At 38.8% G+C, this 19,970-nt stretch overlaps 1 protein-coding gene across 1 annotated transcript in view; it reads left to right on the top strand.

The window, feature by feature from the left end:
- LOC311250787 (dolichyl-diphosphooligosaccharide--protein glycosyltransferase subunit TUSC3) overlaps positions 1-19,970 on the top strand; it is a 75,255-nt gene that overhangs the window by 52,012 nt on the left and 3,273 nt on the right. Inside the window, exons 7-9 of the mRNA XM_084342835.1 lie at positions 6,221-6,284; positions 9,282-9,356; positions 19,288-19,378. Coding sequence (XP_084198961.1) covers positions 6,221-6,284; positions 9,282-9,356; positions 19,288-19,378 — 230 coding nt within the window. The remainder of the gene's footprint in view (positions 1-6,220; positions 6,285-9,281; positions 9,357-19,287; positions 19,379-19,970) is intronic.

Genomic DNA, 19,970 nt, shown 5'->3' with positions numbered 1-19,970 from the left:
ACGTTCCTGTCATGTTTGTTTTCTATGACACGTAGCACACTAGGATGTGGCACATTAAGGAAATCAATGACAGCCTTGTCAAGGCGTGTTTTCAACCTAATTTTAATACAGTCATAAACATATGAGATGCCAATGGCCTTCTTCTTTGTCTGTATGTAAATGCTTATTATACGCCTGCATTGGTGCAGGCACCCAATTTGCTTCAAAGTCTGACAAATGGGCTGCTTTATGCAGCTCTTATATAAACAAGGCTTTTTAATGTCAATGTATTCAAATGAGTGCATGAACACAGACACTCAGTGCTGTTCACATCTTAGTTCTTGTATTAGAAAGAATGTAAACACGTATATTCCTGAGATCTTGATCCTAAGAGCATGCTAATGAATAAATGGTATAGGAAATAATCCTCAAGGGAAGTGTTTGGTAAAGGTCTAGACATATTTTAGAGTTTTAACGTTGATATTTAGATTTTTAATTGAGCTAACCTTTTCCCATCTATTTCCTTGAGACCCTCTAGGGAGTAAGCTCATCATTGAGTTTATATTTTGCACCGACTTCCCTTTGTGTTAAAGTTATTCAGTACATTTTAGATATTTATTACACCCAAGGATAGGGTAAATAAAAAGTGGATAGAATACTAATGGTTTTCACAATTGCCCTAGACAACCCACTGTAAAACATCACTGTTTTTAAAAAGTGTTTGTACAATGATCAATGCTGAAAAAAGCACAGTACAATAATGTTGTCCTTAACAAGAGGTAACATTTCTCATTACAATGTTGGGTTGACTGACTTTGCCCATTATAGTCTCAATTATAATGGACAATTTTCTTTTGTTAATCTCGATGTTTCAACCTCATTCGCAGACATGGGTCTCTTAAAAAACTAATCCATCAGACTAATCAGAGTAGTAGCAGATTAAAGTTGTACTGGACAGCTCAACGGCATGAACCTGCCCAAATTTATGAAGGCGAGCCATGAAGAGGATACGTAAAAGTGGGGGAAAGGTATGTGTCAGTATAAAATTGCAATTATATTTCTTTCTCCCGTGAAAAGATTAAACAATTAAATGATCTGAGCAACAAGTACTCCCTGTTTCTCCAAATTCTAATATGGCTTAGTCCTCTGTATCACAGACTTCCATTGTTGTCCAGAAACTAATAGAAACGCATTGTGAAGCCAAACACCATCTCTAGGTAACATGTTACTTCATTAGGATGAACATGGGCAATGTTTCATTTTGAGTCGATGCCACATAAACCTTCTGCCATAAATACTCACTACATCACCAAATATGTATAAATGTCCATAAACAGTATTTAGTCATGCTAAAAACCATTTGCTGAAAATAACAGAGCCCAGCTGTTTTGGGAAATTGCGCCTTTAAAATTAAACTATATTTTCGTGACCTGTTTTCAATGATTTATGTCTTCTTCTGCACCCAATGGGCTTAGGGGTTGAATTGAAAGAATGACTATTGTTGTTTTAGGTCTTATGAAGGAATTTGTTGATTGTTAAAAAAAAAACATAGAATGTTTCCAGTCTTATCCTTAAACTTTTTTTTAATATAATTTCGGAAAAATAAAGTTGATAGCAATTAAACAGTTACACAAATGTTTTCTTCTTAACAGACTGGGTAAACAAAACCCTTGAGCCTCAAGGTTTGTCAGATTGTTTTGCCTTTTATTTCCATTGCAAGCAGCTTGTTTGATGCAGTGGTGCATTATCACGCACACTAAGTCTTGCCGGAGAGTCTGATTAAATTGTATGAACTTTGTGACTTTGTCATCATCAATTTTGTATTTTTTCGCATTTGCTTACCTTGCTCTGTAGCACTGCTTAGGCAGCGTTCGTCAACAAGTTAGAGCTAAAAGATCAATTATAAACATCACAATTTAACAATGTCTCAAACGACAGACACAGCCACTCTTAAATATGTTATACTGTATGTTCTTTAAAGGCAGTCTTTCAAATCATTGTTGTGAAGCAATAATCTTGGGTGATTGCCCTTTCCCTCACCAGGTGGTTAGACATTGTGGCACAGTTTGGATACAAATGAAAGTTGATTCGATTAAAGTGTTTATTGGATCGATTCCACTACTTACATATAGGAGTAAGGTGAATGTTATGAAAGAAAAAAAAATGCTGTTTTAGACAAACATAGATGTTAGTTCATGTGCTGTACATCAGTGAACGTTTTCTTTAGTCTACAACTTTTTATTGAGGTGAAGTTCTCTTATGTTTTCAAGGAGTCTGTGGTGGTTATTTGGTGGTTGAAGCATTCAAAGCTTTCCTCATTTATATGTTACTTGGGAATCTTAAAGGATTAATTTGCCTCAGTCCATTGCCGTTTAAATAAATGTAAAAAAAAATTTTCATAGTATCTGGCTATATTTGGCACCAATCCACATTTCAAAGTTAATCTGTATAGGTAACCTGTGTGTTTGATTTGGTAACAGAAAGAGAAGGAGTTATAGAGTGTTACTATTGAGTTAGCTCTTCCATTCATCTCCATGTTAGCTCAGCAAGCTGTGGCTTTTACCCCCAGACCACCTCAATGTCTTACATCTTTCTAATGAACACACGCAGTTTGTTTCATAGAGACAAATTCTCCCGAAACAGTCTCATTCACAAACACGCATTTACTTTCAGCATACACATGCAGCGCTACATACACACTGGGCTCTGTGCACTAATGAATTGAACTCCTACATTCTAATCCATCAGATTAATTGGAAGTGCCTGGCCATGGATTGAGGAATTTTTTATCCCCCAAGCACTGCTCTTGCTCATTGCCTCTATCAGCAGGTCCTGTTTATGTTGAGGAGGTAACATAAAGAAAGCAAGGTGTTTCTGGAAAAATAGTATGCAGTAATGTTTGTTTAGTTTTAGTAATGAAAGAAAAATTCTACCCTTGGATACTCATGCACTTGTCTCTAATTAATCTGTGTTTTTTCAGGACTAATTAGGTGATGCATTTTGTCTTTTTCCTTTCCTCTCCCCAATTTCCTAAAACCTGCCTCATCTGCTTGTAGTGTACTTGATTTAGCAATCATTTCCCAGAGTGACTGTTCAACAATCTCCTGACAGGGGGACTGAGCTTGTCTCATTTAATTAGGGTTTGCATATGGGCTAGTTAGTTAACTTTTTCTAATGTTGCACAGCTGTGCCATTTCTCCAAGTATCCTTTTTCCCCTTAATGTAATTTAACATTTTACGAAGATGCCCTCACTCTTTGAATCATGGATGAAATCAGGCATTAATTCACCTCATCCTAGTGCAAGTTAGGATCTTTACAATCTGATTCACTGGATGTAGACTGTTGGTATAAGCCTAACATTGGGCACCGATTTCAGGCAGGATTCTCCTCTCTTCCTCTGGCAAGTTACCCTAACCTTAACCTGGTTGCTAATGGTACAAACCTAAACACACTAGCAGCTGTTACCTTTTCTTTTGTGGGGATTTTGGCAATTTGAATGCCAGGGCTCACCTCCCTATATGCAAAACAAGTTCCCCCAACACTATCTTGTAGGGGGCGCTGTTGCTGCATCCTAGGATTATGTCCTAGGTTTTTTGGTTTATAAACTAGCAAAAGCATTTCTTCTCCTGTTCCAGAAAGAGAATTGGTGCAGCCAGACCTTTTTCCAGTGCCAGCTCCCTGTGCTTTGCTATACTAGGATGTTTAAGACATTAAACATCTCATCCTATCTCAGGTTCCTTGTTTAAAAATAATGCCATATTTTTTTCTCCAAAATCTCTTTCTGGAATATAAGAAAAAGTGTATCTTTGAGAAATTGCACAAATGTGCTACCATAAATCAGTAGCTTACTTTAAAATGTTGCCAATATATTTGGTGCACTTTGCTAATCTTGTAAAAGTCAGTACCTTTATCAACCAATCGTATTGTCTTCATAGAGGAAAGTTGATTCAACTATTTTATTGTATCACACTGTATCAAGGTTGCACTTGTGTTTATATCCTTATGAATGGCTGCAGTTTTTGTTGCTGTTGACTTGCACTGCATTATATGGAAGGGTGTTTCTAAGATTTTGTCCGACCCATAAAGTCTCATAAAGGCAGGATTGATTGCTGAGCTGTTGTATTTGAGTGCATTGGATGTGGCTTGGTGCACCTTATAAACTGGTAACTCAGTGAATGTATAGGCTTAGATAAGGGTAGGAAAGGCTCTCATTTTAAATGATTGCTGGACCAGAGGCTAAAGGAGGACCTGACAAACACCTGCCAGGTTCCATTTTAAATTTTTTCAACGGACATGGCAATCTTAATGCACAACTACACCCCATTTTACACCATGATTAACAATGCTAGTTAATCAGCACCTGAGTCACTCCCCTAAATTTCATGTGCATGCTTGTGCAGAAGCCAAATGTCAAGAAGAATGTTGTGCCAGCTAAGCAAACATAATATATTTCTTTCCTTTAAGTGTCCTAACACTTGTGTTCGTGGCCTTTATCTTTAAATAACCTGGAATATAACTAACTAAATATAATTTAATATAATTTATGACACTACTGAGTTGCACTTGGAGTTTAATATGTAGTGATTAAGAATGCAAAAGGCAATCTTTAACCAACCTTGAAATAAAACTTTCTTTCAAAGTGGTTGTAATCAGCTAATACAGAGAAACAGGTTTGTGTTGAAGACAAAAGGATCTGTTTCAATCTTGAGTCTTTGTCGTCTTTATGTCGGCTTTCAAGTGCAAAAATTCTTCATTTCTCTCCACTGAAGCAAGAAAAAGCTGTCCACCCTTTACTCCTCCTCCTTTGTCATCTTCTATTCATCTTTCAGTCCTTATTCCTGTCTGATAGGGAAAGAAATGAACACTGGGGCAGTCAAGTGGAAAAACAGACCCCAGATGTGGCGTAAACCTAGATGCTAATAATCTGCGGGGATTCAACAATGAGAAACACACTGAAACACTTCCTTCTATTTGTCTCGTTTCCGCAAGACTTCAACTTTATCTTCCTTTGTCTGTCTCTCTGCTTCTCCTCATAACGGACAGACAGATGCGATTCAAATTAGGCTTTTGACATCTTATCAACTTGTGCAGAGTTTGAGTCTTAAACATTGTGCTGGGGTGGGAGACTTTCTTCTGTAGTTGAGACGATGGGTGCTAACTGAAAAAGAAATGTGGTTGCAGATTGCAACCAATGTGAACTGAACCCTCTCACCCACATGTTCACATCTGTTTTGTTTCACCATCTAGTTGGTTAAGCCATATGAAATGTACAGCCCAGTCTTAAACGTTTCAGGCGATCATAATGTTGAGAAATGGGTTTTAAATTTCTGATTAATTACTTTTCTCTGTCAAGACCATCTTTTGGTGATCCAAAGAAGATTCTTGGCATCCAAGAATCGATCCTCACCCCCCCACCTCTTGTGACCACACATACAGCCGAGCGTTTAACATTAGGAGTCTCCATTTAGAAGGGAGTCAATGTGACTTCATAACATTTTGCTTGTGTCTGAATGTGTGAGTGTTCTTGTTGGGTTAGATTGACCTCCCTGCCCACTCAGTAAAGACGTAGCACCTCTATACACCAATGCGCCACATGAGAGAAATCTTTATGACTCACGATAGGCAAGCACACACACGGGCATGAACTCTCAATCTTTTCTGCACACACACACAAATGACATTTCAGCTCATATATTTGACAAAACCATGTATGATTGCACTATACAAACACTTATTTTGCTGCTGCCTTGCTGCAATATAAGACATATCCTTGATAATGATAATAAATAATGAAGCAAAAGATGGAGCTATGAACAGGATGCCATTTTGGCTACAACCATGACCAGGTTGGCTTATATTGAGGAGAGTTATTGTACTTGAAAGATAAAATATTTTATGTCCATTAGCCATTAGAAGTTTCTCTCTTGGGATGGTTCCAGACGTTTACTTTTTCTGTAACTTTATGCAAAATAAAGATATTTGTCACTTAAGGTTATGACCTCTTCATTAGTTGTTTTCCCAAATGCTTTCTGTCATCAGTGTTTCCACCTTTACTCCAGTCCTGTTCTTCATGGTTCATAACTAAACCCTCCTTTTCCTCACTATACAGTATATATTTCTTAATTTCTTCAATTCATAAATTTCACTGAGGATGTTGCGTAGTATGACCTTTTGTCAGTTGGAATGAACAATGTGTAAACCTTTTATCTGTCTCTCTCCCTTTCTTTCTCTCTTTCACAGAGTTATATCCATGGCAGCAGTCAGGCTCAGTTTGTGGCCGAGTCTCACATCATCCTCCTTCTGAGTATCCTTCCACCAGTGTGTTTGTGACTGCAAGTTGCATATGTTGACATGAATTTAAACAAGGTGCTGCGAAATGCAAATTATCGGGAGCAATTGAACTCTGTGCAAAATCTACAAAAGCTTATCCTGGAAAAAAATACCTTTAATTCTCCATTTGCTTTCACAAAAGCAACCTTTTTAAATGTCTGAAACAGCATCCAATTTTACTGTCTGCTACATTTATTTTCCCAACACGAAAGCTTTGTCATCTGTGTGAATTCTCCATAGGGGAGGCTGCCTGTTGGACTGAACAAACAGACAATACAAAGACAAGAAATTGTCCTCTTTTAACTCCACCTCCTTGCCTGATTTGTTCCAAATTCAACCCCTGATGATAGGCTGTGTGTGTGTGTGTGTGTGTGTGTGTGTGTGTGTGTGTGTGTGTGTGTGTGTGTGTGTGTGTGTGTGTGTGTGTGTGTGTGTGTGTGTGTGTGTGTGTGTGTGTGTTTACTTGTGTACTTGTTTGGCAGGAGGGATGTTTCTGTTTGTGTTTGTCTTCTTCTCTGTCTGCTTGTGCGCCCGTGTGTACTTTCACTGGTGCTTTTATACGTGTGTGGGTAATAATACCGTTCATTCCTAGCTGTTGTGTTTGTCCCCATGGGAAATAGCAGGTCCAAGGTCGCACCTGCTGCAGAGCAATATTTGTTTGTCCATGCTCACACAGTTTATTTTTTTATTTTCTGCCCATCTGATTACATCTAAATGAAACACACACACACACATTCACACCTGCTGAAATGCAAACTCACCTACCCTTGTTGTCTGTGCAGGTGGTGTAAACACATTTTATGACTGTCATAGATGTAGTTTCCCCATGGATGTACCTTGTATAATTCCTTGTACACGTGCACACACATTCATCATGGTACCACGTGCAGTTGCATAACCAGACCATTTCAGGATGTAATACAAATCACAGATATATGTATTTATCTCATTCTGACATATAGACAAACAGATGCGGGCATATCCTATGACGTTTTTATCAGAATTGTCATTTATCAAGCATAGTGTGAATTTACCTAGTGGCATAGGTTTTCCTTCCACTATTAGCGGATAAGAGTTTTGTCAACCAAACAATAAAACCCACACTAGAGTTTTCACCAGCCAACTTCTCAGACTTTTTGTAGTTTGCACATGTGCCAGTCCTGTTCAGAGTGGTTCCAAATGTATATATATATAAATCTTTGTTCAACTTGAATATACACTAGTCAAGCAGGAAAAAGATACATTTTAATTCTAACGACATACATGTGGATTTAGTGCGAATATTTTTTGGAATAATCAGGGTATACCATGACAGATGCAATAAATGCAGATGGCAGAACTGGCAGTAGGATGGTGAGATTGGACACCTACTGTAGCAGTACACTGTGCTGTGCTTTGCAACTGCTTGATGTTCTGTTTTGCCGCGGACAGGTCTTACCGTATATACCTGCAGTCGGGCAGGGAAAAGTCTGTTTTTATAGTTACAATTTAATTCAGTTTGGTCTTATTCCATACACTATGTTTCCATTTGTTATCATGACTTCATTATCGCACTGTGGCAAAGCTTCCCAACAACCACCCAACTGCCACCATCTATGGCTCAGTTCTGTTTCCGTATGTGGAGATATCTCCTGTGTCCATGTTACGCCAGCATATCATCTGTCACCATATCATCAAGAGGATGCCTCCCTTCCAGCTCTGTATCTCCCCATGTGGCAGCCTTTGTTTTGTGCACCCCGTCAGGTTTTCTTCACTTGTATGCAGAACATGTAGAAGAAAATAATCTGTAATTATAAGCCACCTGAGGCTGTGCTTTGCAGTGATTTTAGAGCGGCTCAAGTGTTGAATGGAGCAGTGCTTGCTAAATGAGAGATGTTCATAATATTGTATGAATTGTTGTTAATTGAATGTTTGTCTTTATTTCGACAAGCCATATAACTTTAACATTACCTAAATGCTACAAGTACAGTGCACCAATGGTGGTCAACCAGTTTGAAAAATTAAAAAATTGATTTTTCAGTGAAACCAATAATACAGAATGTCTTAATTGGCTTTACAGGTTTGCTACCCAGTCCCAAGCTTTATACAAAGATAAAGGGAAACTGTATTATAGAGGAAATCCTAGCAGTGAAGTGAGATCGCCACCTTTTCATGGTCAGCTGCATCTGTAATAGTTGCCACAGATAGAGAAAAGAAAATACAAACATGTAGAATGTATTTGCAGGTAAAAGATGAGTCAAAATTAGCAGGTCAAAAAAAGATATCATCTGCACACAGCCGCAGTGACTTTTTGTCACAGAATTCTGGCTGATTGGCACAACATTTTTCAGCCTTGCAGCAATTACTTTCTCATCTCCTTGTTAACAAGATACAGAATCAAGCTGTCAGGATTAAATTGTTTTACCTTTTTACACCTGTGTGCTCTTGTAATGCATCAAATTTAATACTACTTGAAAACATACTTTGCAGAAGCCAAGGCCACGACTTTGAAATGTGTACACTGTGCTTTTGTTATTCTGTTGTATTTGCCGAGTTAACATCACTGTAATGTGTGGGCTTTAAAGAACAACAACAAAAAAACTTTGAATTGGGAATCCATTTTGATGTTTTCCTTCCATGGCTAAGGCCACTTCAGATTTAATTCAACAGATAAACAAAAACAATTTTGTTATTTTCGTGTTGCCACATGAAAACTTACTTTCACTCAAACATAAAATAACACAACTGCTTTTGATTCATTCCAACTAACCTTTTCTGTTTGAATTTTAATTTTCTGTGCTTTTATCATACATATGACAGATTTTCTTGCTAGTATGCATGATTGCTTCTGTGCACGCGTATGTACTGTACATGTGCATATCTGTAAGTGCATATGTGTGTCCAGCAGTTCTTCCTGGGGCAGTGCGTACACTCCCATCTTCTTCCTCTCCTGTATTCCGAGTGTGTTGTTTCCTTGACAACCTTGTCCCAGATGCTGCAATCACCATGGGGATGGTGCTGCTAAATGAAGCTGCCACCTCCAAGGGAGACGTTGGCAAGAGGAGAAGTAAGTAGACAAGATTGTTTTCATTTTTTTTATTAGTCCCTTTTCTGTCCTTTTTCAAGCTTCAGTTCCTCAGTTTTGGAGTGTTGTTAGTGGAGCAATTGTCACGAGTGTAAGCAAGGTATGTGTTTAAACTGACTGGCATGCTGCTAGAGCCACCTTGTAACTACCAGGTAGGTGAGTTATCCTAGCAACACTCTTTGTGTATGCATGAAAATCAATTTTCAAGATGTAGCACAGGTGCTGGAGAGGTTAAAATACCTACAGACCAAATACTACCTGTAAAGCTTCTGAGACTGAGACTTCTGCAGTGTTTCACTTTATTTTGAGCTGTTGGCCTTCATCAGAACATGGTTAAACAATGGACAGGCATGGAAAAAATAGGCAATCCCATTCTAATCATTGGCAGGATGCAATACTTATGCACACCCTGGTGATAGAAGCTTCACCTTTGAGGAATTGTAGTTTATAAGTATTGAATAGAGTACTGTAAGGCAAACAAATCAAAGCTATACTTTATATTATGATATAAGAAGGGGGAACACAATGAATACAATCAGGAAGCACCTTACAGTAGCACATGGCATACAAGTATGGCTTCCATTTGAATGCCTCGCAAGGTCTGCACAGGTATATTTCATACTGCAAAAGACTGTAATTTATTACTAAGAAAAACAGAGCAACACAGTAAAAAGTTAAACATTTTAATGAGTCACACATACACATTAACACAAAGATACTGTACATCTTTAAAGCCCACCTCCAGTTTTTCTTCCTGTCTGACGGTCGATGTTCTCTCTCAAACAGAGAATGGGGGCACGGTTTATAGTTATTATAAGTAGTTATTACCATCGCAACCAGAGTGCAGTTCTAGCAAGATTAAAAACAACTGGATGGATTAGCAATAGCATCGATATTAGCAGGGATAGTAATAGCTGTCACTCAGACAGAAGTTCTTCTTGTGTATTGAGACGCTGCAAAGTTTATTTATGGTCAAACTGTAACCTTTACTTTACATTTATAGCCACTAGACTTCTCTGTCATCAAAAAAAACGTGTCTAATTCAGATTGTTATTAAGACTTTCGTTTTAACGTCTTCTGGATGCAATCATATGTAATATATGATCTGCTGATTTCTACTGCTCCTTGTAGAAGGAAAAACAAAGAAAAGCAAACGGTGTTGCCTGGGTCTCCCACCTGTCTAATAGAACTGTAGAAGCCTCTCAGATGAGAGGTGAAACGTCTTTAAGAACTTCAAGCAAGTCCAGTTTCCTTTGTCTAGCACTAGATATACCATGAACTGGATGACTGAGAACCTTAACAGACTTATTGCTAACTTATTAAAGTTTCCTATCGTCAAAAGCAGGTCATAGGTTCAGGTAATAAATATAAATTCTTCTGGCTACATTTTAAAGTTTGGTTTCCTAGATTTCTTAAAAGGGCATCCTCTGACTGCAACACTAACAGCAGGGAAATCGTTTTTCCACTCAAGATCATATCTTTCAGACTTACCCTGAGAGCGGAGAGGAATCTTTAAGATTGGACTTACACTCGCCAACTTCATAAGCAGTTATTTCTTTGTGAGGCCACCCGCTGCCACGCTCTATAACCTGAAAATAACATTTCATTACTTGACTTCCCAATCTCTCCAGGTTGCACTGAATAGGACAAGTGTCTTTTGAGCCTCATCTTGTGCTTTGTGATTGCTAGCCTGTGTTTTGTTAGAATAGATTTTTTTGCAACATACAGTTTCTGTGTGGATATACAAACTTGTTCAGAAATCACATATATGTTGTTTCAGTTGTAAACTTCTTCCTTCACCTGACACACAATATGAGTGACTTTCTTCTTCATCACTACCTTTGCCAGTGCACTGTCAGGAAGCTTTGTGTGTTACCACACAGTGGTGGACTCATCCTTCATGTTCCAATAAACGTTCCATAGGTGGCCTCTCGGATGCCCTTGCAGTGCCCTACCGCATACAGTTGGTGCCCTTCTAATTTTTTTTTTTGCCCCTGCCCCTCAACATCCTGAGTCCGCCAATGTCAACGCCTTGCTTGACAAAACCAAAACAGGGACCCACTCATAGAAAAACTGCTCCATACCGCTAGTAGAAGACAAAACTCCACAGGTTACCTTTGTTTTCCATTTTAAAGTAGTTACTACTACTTAAACAGCAGATAATACTTCAGAAGGCATTCAATCACAAATATCAGGACTATATTCTTGTAAGGAAATGGTCCCTGTGAAAACGCTTCACAGTGAGGTCAAAGGTAGCAGACAAACTTCTGATACTTCTGATATATTTTAGAAAAGAAATTTGTCAACTTTTAATCTTGGTGATTGAAATCTTGACCAACTCATACGACGAACAGCTTTGAGATACACATACTGTATATTTTTAGAATTTTTTTTTACCCAAAACTAGTTTTCAAGAGAAAATGACTGTATTAAAACTGTATTTAAAAAGTACTGTATTTAACAGCAGTGCTAGACATACAGACTTAGATGTGAGACCTCTGTACACACATACTCACACATACACACACTCCATTATCGCAGTACTTTAATTAGTGTGATGTGTATTTGCATAACTGTCAATTAGCTGGAGCAGCTATCTGAAAATGAGAAGCACTTGTTTCACTTTGCAGTTAATCACTGAGATGACCCTTCACCTGGACCATAACTGCCTCTGAATACCCAACTACAGTATTTAGATATATCTGGGGAATGCTTGATTGACTTTGGCTTACAAAGACCCCTTTTCTTTATGTACTTGAATTGTGGTTGATCAACCTTGACTAGCAGGTAGATTGATGTTGCGTTATCAAAATGAACCTGATTTGGTTCGACAAGAAAATGATTTAGTGTGCTTTTAATTACTCAAGTTGATCTTGAGACAATTAAAAGTTAGTTGATGTGTGTGCTTTCAAAGTACAGGCAGTTAGTATAAAACTGATAAAGGGCTATAATTTTCGTCTGATCGATTGGATAGGTTTTTATCTTAACATTCCTGTAAGAGACTAAGATTACTGGTACTCTTGAGAAATTAAGACCAGAAAATAAAACTGTGCAAACACATTCTTTCATCAGATTTATAAAGCTGTGCGTTTGCCTGATTCTGTTTTATAAATCTAAGTGATTGTGGAAATCGGCGCAGAAAGTGATTTAGAAACGCCCACAAGCTTGCATATCGATACTTGTACCTGCTCCACCACTCCTTTGACCTGTCAGTGAGATGGATGGCAAGGAAGAAAAAGTACAACTGATTGCAATTAATCAGTAAGGTTCTCAAACAGCATCAGAACAGCTGTCATGACGCATGGCTGTATCCAAACTCTGATTCCATGTCGAAAATATTGAGCATTGTCTCTTAAAACTGGAAATAATCCTCAAGTTTGAGGTTCAGAAACTGAATGAAAGTGGGAGAAGTGAAATAACCAAAAAAAGCCCTAAATTATGGCCAGACTCAAGGTTTCTAAGGGGACAGTGCATGGTACCCTAAAATGCAAAACGCTACCCCCCTTACTACAAGGCTGACCCAAAGTGAAGTGAAGTGGGAGAAAAGTGATACCAGCTTTTTACAGTGGATGACTGGAAAGAGTCCTATTTACCGATGAGTCCAAGTTTGAGATTTATGGCCGCAACAGAAGGGCGTATGTAAGGAGACTGAACAGGAGAGAGAATGATACCGCAGGGTTTCAAACCCACAGTGAAACATGGTGGGAATATCCACCTCTGCACAGAATTGACCCTGACCAAGGAGAAGTACCTCTCTATTCTTCAGAGACATGCTACACCCCATTTAACATTTATGGGGCCACTTGAAGACTGAGAAAGCCAAGCATTCTGTGACATCACAAGACATTTTGTGGAAGACTATCAAATTATGCTGGAAGAACATGAGTCATCAGGTTTTGCAGAAACTTGTGGAGTCATGGAGTCCATGCCAGCTCGAGTGATTGCTGTCATTAAGCAAAAGGGGGACATACCAATACTAAGACATTCTGAAATGTATGTACCTTTTATAAAGACTCAACGTATCACTCAAACTGTTTAGCTGATATTATCCTTCGTAATTAAAATATAAGTATAACATTCTAAACAAATGCAGAATAAAATTATATTGACTAGTGGTCATAGACTCAAGGACCCTACTTCACCTGTAAACCATCATTGTAGTGATATTTCCATCATCATGACTAAACATCAGAAGGATGATCAATGATTATTCCATAGAGTTCATATTGTGACAGACTTTACAAAGTGCTTCGCAATTCAGGATCAAATGAAAAGATAATTAACGGGCATGATGGCTCCAGTGTAAATAAAAGGAATGATAAAATTCATCACTCGTAAATATTTAAGATTAAGATTATTAATGTGCCTCTGAGTGACATTTTACTTTATACATCCAGCCTCAGAAATTCTAGAAACCGTTACTTTGATTAGCAAGGAGGTTGTTTACACAAGTAGCCTTTGCTGTTTTTGAGGTTATGCTTCAATATAAGATCTTGGGAAGACCTCTGTCTAGCTTGAAGCAGTCGAAAAGATTTCCTCAAAAGTCTGAGCAACTTGTACACAATGTAAAAAACAGCAAATAGTTCACAGAGGGGGTGATTAATTGATGTCAAAGATGTCATGTCGGGTTTCTGTGAAATCTCAAATGCTTAGACTTTCAATAATCAAAACAACTTTTCAAGTTGGATTGTAGTGGCTTCATGCTGTGGATTTTTATTACATGAAATTATAGAGTCGGAAATAAATATACAGAGACCATGTAGGACCACTGAAGTGCTGTCATTTTACATCAAAAGAAAACAGAAATTATTCTGTTCCAACAATAAAAACCAATGAAGGAAACTGACAATGATCTCTTGATTGAAGTGCAGATGATCCCTGGCACCTCCTGATGAGTCATGATTGGAAGTGTTTAGAGTGAAACTGCTCTCGACCACCTGACCATACTAATGCCATCATACTGGCTTTCAGTTCTTCTCTTAATGTCGAATTTCTGCATAATCTGTTGATTATAAGAAGGAGCGTTAGATATCAGATGGCCCACACTGGTAATTATCTCAAACACAGAAGACACAGTTACACACAAGTGGATTTTAATTAGAGTCAGTGTGATGAAAAAGCAACTTGAGAAGCCTTGCAGTCGCCTCTGTGAGGCCACACGCACACACACACAAACACACACACACACAAATAAATCTAAATGTGATATCATGAACTTTTTGTTCAACTGTACCAATGAGTTCTCCTTGAGATGTTAAAGCTTGGCAATTAAAATGATAATGACTGTATAACTACCTCAAGACTTGTTTTTCAGTATCAGACTGAACAAGAACACACTGACACACTCTACTTACATACACAGACACTCACATGCATATGTGCTCACATAATGATTACCTGTGTAATGCTGACATATCACGTGTACAGCACAGACTCATTTATCACTTCTCCCTGTGCTCAATCACTTCCAACAGGTTCCTTTCTCCGTTCATCCTTTCATTCTCCATCTCACTCTTTCTCGCTCTTCCTCTTCTTTCCTTCTCTTACGTGCAGAAACGAACATTTTGTTACAGCGAAAGCATACTAATGCTTGCAGAAACCTGTTACATAAACCACATAGAAGAACAAAACAAGCTTGTGTAGAGTAAACAGTTTTATATTCCACACACAGCTGTCATTGAATTGAAACACATGTGGACACACAAATTAGATAAGTGCATTATAAAGCAGCGTAGAGAATAGTCGTCTGTCAGTAATGGAGAGAAGATTTGGTTTGAATGGGAGTGTAATCACTGGATGTGGGTGTTAAATCCCTGGCATATACCTTTCAAATTGCTGAGTCAGGAATCACAGCGCACACACCGTTTTTCAGCAAGTGAGCTGCAGAACAAGTAAATGGAGTTACAAAATGAGATAGACAGAGAGAAGGTGAAAGTGAAGCAGGCTCAAGTGTGACACATTAAGGATGGGGGAGGGGGATTTGAACAGTCAGGAAAAGTGAGATGGGTCTGTGAAAGAACAAAACGCAGTAGAGACAACTAAAAAGCAACGCCCCAACCCGAAAATTACCACAGCTCTTTGGTGAAATGCCAACATTCTGCATAGCAGTGCACACTTCAGAACAGCAGAAACTTGACAGGCAGACATGACCGAAAAATACAAAGACTTAGGCAAGTAACAATGTTTTAACAAAAGAACCAAGGGAAAATCCCTGTTTGAGATCACTGTTTGGTAATTTCTTCATTCTCTTTAATAGTGAGAATTTAAGACGGGATGCTATGTAAATGCTTCACCTTTAGAACATAGAGATTAGGGCTGCAGCTAATGATTATTTTCACTATTGATTAATCTGCCAGTCATTTCACAGTCAGCCTACAAAATGTCAAAACGATTGTGAAAAATGCTCATCACAAATTCCCAGAGCCCAGAGAGACATCCTCACATTGCTTCTTTTGTAACAGTCCAAAAACCAAATAATCTTTATGTACTTTCATTAATGACAAAGAGAGCAGCAAATCCTTACATTTATGAGGCTGGAACAAGCAAATCTTTGACATTTTTGCTTGAAAAATGACTGAATTGATTATTAAAATAGCTGGCAACTTTCTTTCGAATGACTAGACGACCAGTCGTTGTAGCTCTACTACATTTACATGAAAAGCAGAGGTCACATTTGCGTATACTGTATAGATGTATACTTCTTGCCATACATCATTTTCTTGCCGTGCGTGCTCTACTTGAATGTTTGATTCAAATGTGTTTGTTTTTGTTGGACATGGTTAGAATGGTAAAGAATAATTTTACCATTCAGTATGTACTATCTGGAAGCCCTGGTTCACTTGTAACTGAGGAACGAGAACATTGACAAGCCAAACAAAGAATGGCAACAGCTTTTTTCTGGTAGTTTGACATAAAAACAATAAAACAGTTGTTAGCGGTTATACCCTGTGGTTGAGTCAGTTAATGTCTCTTGAAGCCTGATGCTAATCAGAGAATAAATTGTGAAGAACCATTTAGCATCACAATATCCATTCATATTTGTCTTCCTAATGCGATAGGCTTAGCTTAATATGTTTATTGGCCTCTTCGTGCAGGGAAAACGTACAATTATTTTCCCATGCCAATATATCATGATTTGAACTGAGCCAAGTCATACAGTCAAAAGAGGGATTACCACCTTTGTCATTGAGGGAAATCATTCAGCTTAAACAACTTGTCATTTGGCCAAGGTCATAAATCACTCAGCGTATTAGCATGCTTAGTGCGTGTGTATACGGGAGCGTCATTATCCACGGAAGCATACTAAGATACCTCTCAGTCATAATTGATGAGCTATGGGAAATACATCCCACTGTACTTAATGAAGATACACAGACGTTCTGTCGCTCACGCACTCGCAGGCACATACGTAGATGTGGCAGCCCAGGGAGCACCGGGGCATAAGGGCCCTCCTTGGAGACGTACTCTCAAATATGCAGTGCTCTCAATCAAGACACTCAGTCAATGTCACGCACACACACATGCACACACGCACACACACGCACAGCTTTGTATTACAATACTTCTCAGGACATTTTCTTGAATTAGATATCAGTGTAACCTTTGTTTAACCTCAGATCTGTCCTCCCACCTGTCAAAAATGTATTTTGAGTAAAGAATGATAAATTGTTTTCAAGAATGTACCCATGTGGCTGATGACTTTTGATCCTCACAACAATAGGAGTATGAGAAAGCACACCCACACATACAATGAGTCGGTCTCCTGTGTATTTGTAAGTATGTGTGTGTGCGCCTGTGGTAGATGACTTCGGACTTGAATGTCATATCATTTGTTCTCTCTCTCTCTCTCTCTCTCTCTCACACACACACACCATAATACAGCCCCTGAGGTTGGTTGTGTGTGTGTGTGTGTGTGTGTGTGTGTGTGTGTGTGTGTGTGTGTGTGTGTGTGTGTGTGTGTGTGTTATGAGTCTTATGTTGAATTGTAATTGTACGATATGTGTGTATAGTGAAAGAAAGAACGGAGTTATAGTTTTAGTGGAGCTGACACTGAGCAATAGCAGCAGGTCTAGATAACAGAACACACCAACCACTGGAGTCCAGAAGATGAATGACAGCACATACACACAAATTGACACAAAAAAAACTTGAAGCATTTACACAGAGTAATCTTTTGTTCTGACTCACTCTCCCTCTATCATACACACGACTTTATACACACACACACACACACACGCACACACACAGTGAGAGCAGGCGCGTATCTCACTGTTTAGTCTCCAGGAGAGGTCCTCATCCTAATCCCTGATTAACAATATCAGTCGGTGGTGACAGTTTAATTTAACACAGTGCTTTTCAAGGATTAGCCTCTACATGAGGGTGTGTGCACACACTCATACACCCACACATGCAGACATACACAATTCCTCCTGCAGATTAAAGATCATGCTTATGTATATTTCACTTTGAATAGCCACTGAGGAAATAAGATGATAATAGCTGCAAACACAATTTTGTGCAGCACAGCATGGTTGATGATGAGAAGGAGGCAGTGGCACACACAAGTTGAAGGATTGCTTGAATAAAGGCAAATATTAAAAGGTTTTGGCATGAAGAGGAGCACCAGGTCATGTGTTAGACTCTCCTAGCAGTTTAGCAAATGTCAAATAATTAATTTTTCTCAGCAGCATTTGGCTCCCGGTGTATCGGCCTGTGTAGGTGCCTTCATATGTGTGTTTGCATGTGTGAGCCACCGACATGAAGAGAAGAGGATGCTTTCAGTGTGTACCATGTCTAAACCCTGCAAGCACATTCAATTTGAACAGAGATCAAACAGAGAGTTACATCAGCGGTTCTAATGTGCGTGAAATGATTTTAAATGGTTGCCTTTAGCCAGGAATCAAATATCCTCAGAGGCCATAGTGTAATTATTATTATGCATACATCAGGGTATCTGTAGGACCTGCAGAAAGTTGGGAAAATATCGAAACTCAAAGGCGTTTAGTGAAGTTATCGTAACTTTAGTTTGAGAGACCATGCTGGAGGATCTCCATGTACTTTTTTGTCTTCTTAATCAATGTTTGATTTTGATACTGTTTGTTTAATGTTACTTACATTTCTTTGTGTTGGTCTTGAATTGTAATGCTTGGATTGCTTTCTTTGTGTGGACATACCGGTGTGGTGAGCCATCCCCAGTCCAGCCAGCTTTGCTTTCTTTATCAAACAGTGGTGTCGTTAATAGTCGCACACCATTCATTGTCCTATTCGTTACCATCACAACCAGACTGCCATTCTAGAAAGATCAATATTAGCAAGGTCAGCAATAAGAGTCACTCGTACAGAAGATGTTCATGGAAATTAAGGAGTTGCAGAGTTTCTTCATAGAGAAACTGTAACCTGTACTCTACATTTACTGCCACTGGACAACTTCACTGCTAAAGTTTCCCTCTCCAAAACATGCACTCTAGATTGATTCTCCAGTTAGTGGCCTTGACCAAGGCACTGGCTTAGATCTGGAGTTGGTCGCCAGGCGTGAACGTTGCCCACTGCTTCCTCGGGATTGGTTAAATGCAGAGTACCAGTTTCACTATCCTGTACATTGTATGATATGCGATCAAATAAAGATTGTACTTCCTCTTCTTAAAATATATATGGCGAACAATGTGGCTTATATTGTCAGAGAAGAACTCTGAATACACTGGAGTGGGGCTCTAACCCTTGAGAGGACATTTGATTGGTCCTTACAATTTTGCCTGTTTCAGGGTTAAAACTTGGTTTTAAGGGATTAGGTTACAATTATTTTTATGTGAGGGTAAGAATTTAGTTCTGATGATTAGAGTTTGGGTAAGGGGCCAGGGAATGCATAATATCAATAAGGGTCCTCACAATTGTGTGTGTGTGTGTTTCTTTCCAGTCATCTGCCTGGTTGGCCTTGGCCTGGTGGTGTTTTTCTTCAGTTTCCTGCTCTCCATTTTCAGGTCCAAGTACCATGGATACCCCTACAGGTAACTATAGCAACTGTACAGTGTCACAGCACGGATGCTCGCACAAGTTTCATCAAGCTTACTCAACAGTTATTCAAACACAATATACAAGTGTACAATGAATCTTAAAATCACTGAAGTTGACATAAAATCACTGAAAAGTTATTGCAGACACAGTGCAAAAGTCCAGGCCAAAACAGGATCCATCCATTCCCATTATTTCATTGATCCGAAGACAGCTGTTCGATTGAAAACACTCCCTTCAAGAAAGCCACAGCGCCAAGCTTTTTTTCTCTGGAGGCCAATCTCACAGCTAAAACTTCAGTAGAGATTTGCAGTCTGACTTTGGTGACTCAAATGTTTCTTTGACATTTTGCAGTACGCTCAATACACAGTATATTCCCACATCTTTTCTTCTTTACCCTGGATGTAAGACCTACAGGAAACATGGAAGTTGCCTGTAGCTCGTCATATAGTGAATGTGTTTGGACACTAAAACCCTTCAGCTTAGTGAGCCAGAACAGCAGCGATTTGGTCCCACTTTGAGCTAAAGGTCGCCACTACATAAAAGAGATTTTATGTGCGACAGAAAACACTCCACATGTCTGTGTTC

Source organism: Pagrus pagrus, assembly GCF_965226575.1.
Source record: "Pagrus pagrus genome assembly, chromosome: 2".
Lineage (NCBI taxonomy): Eukaryota > Metazoa > Chordata > Actinopteri > Spariformes > Sparidae > Pagrus > Pagrus pagrus.
Note: the sequence above shows the minus strand (reverse complement) of the source record. Positions and strands in the feature narration are given on the sequence as shown.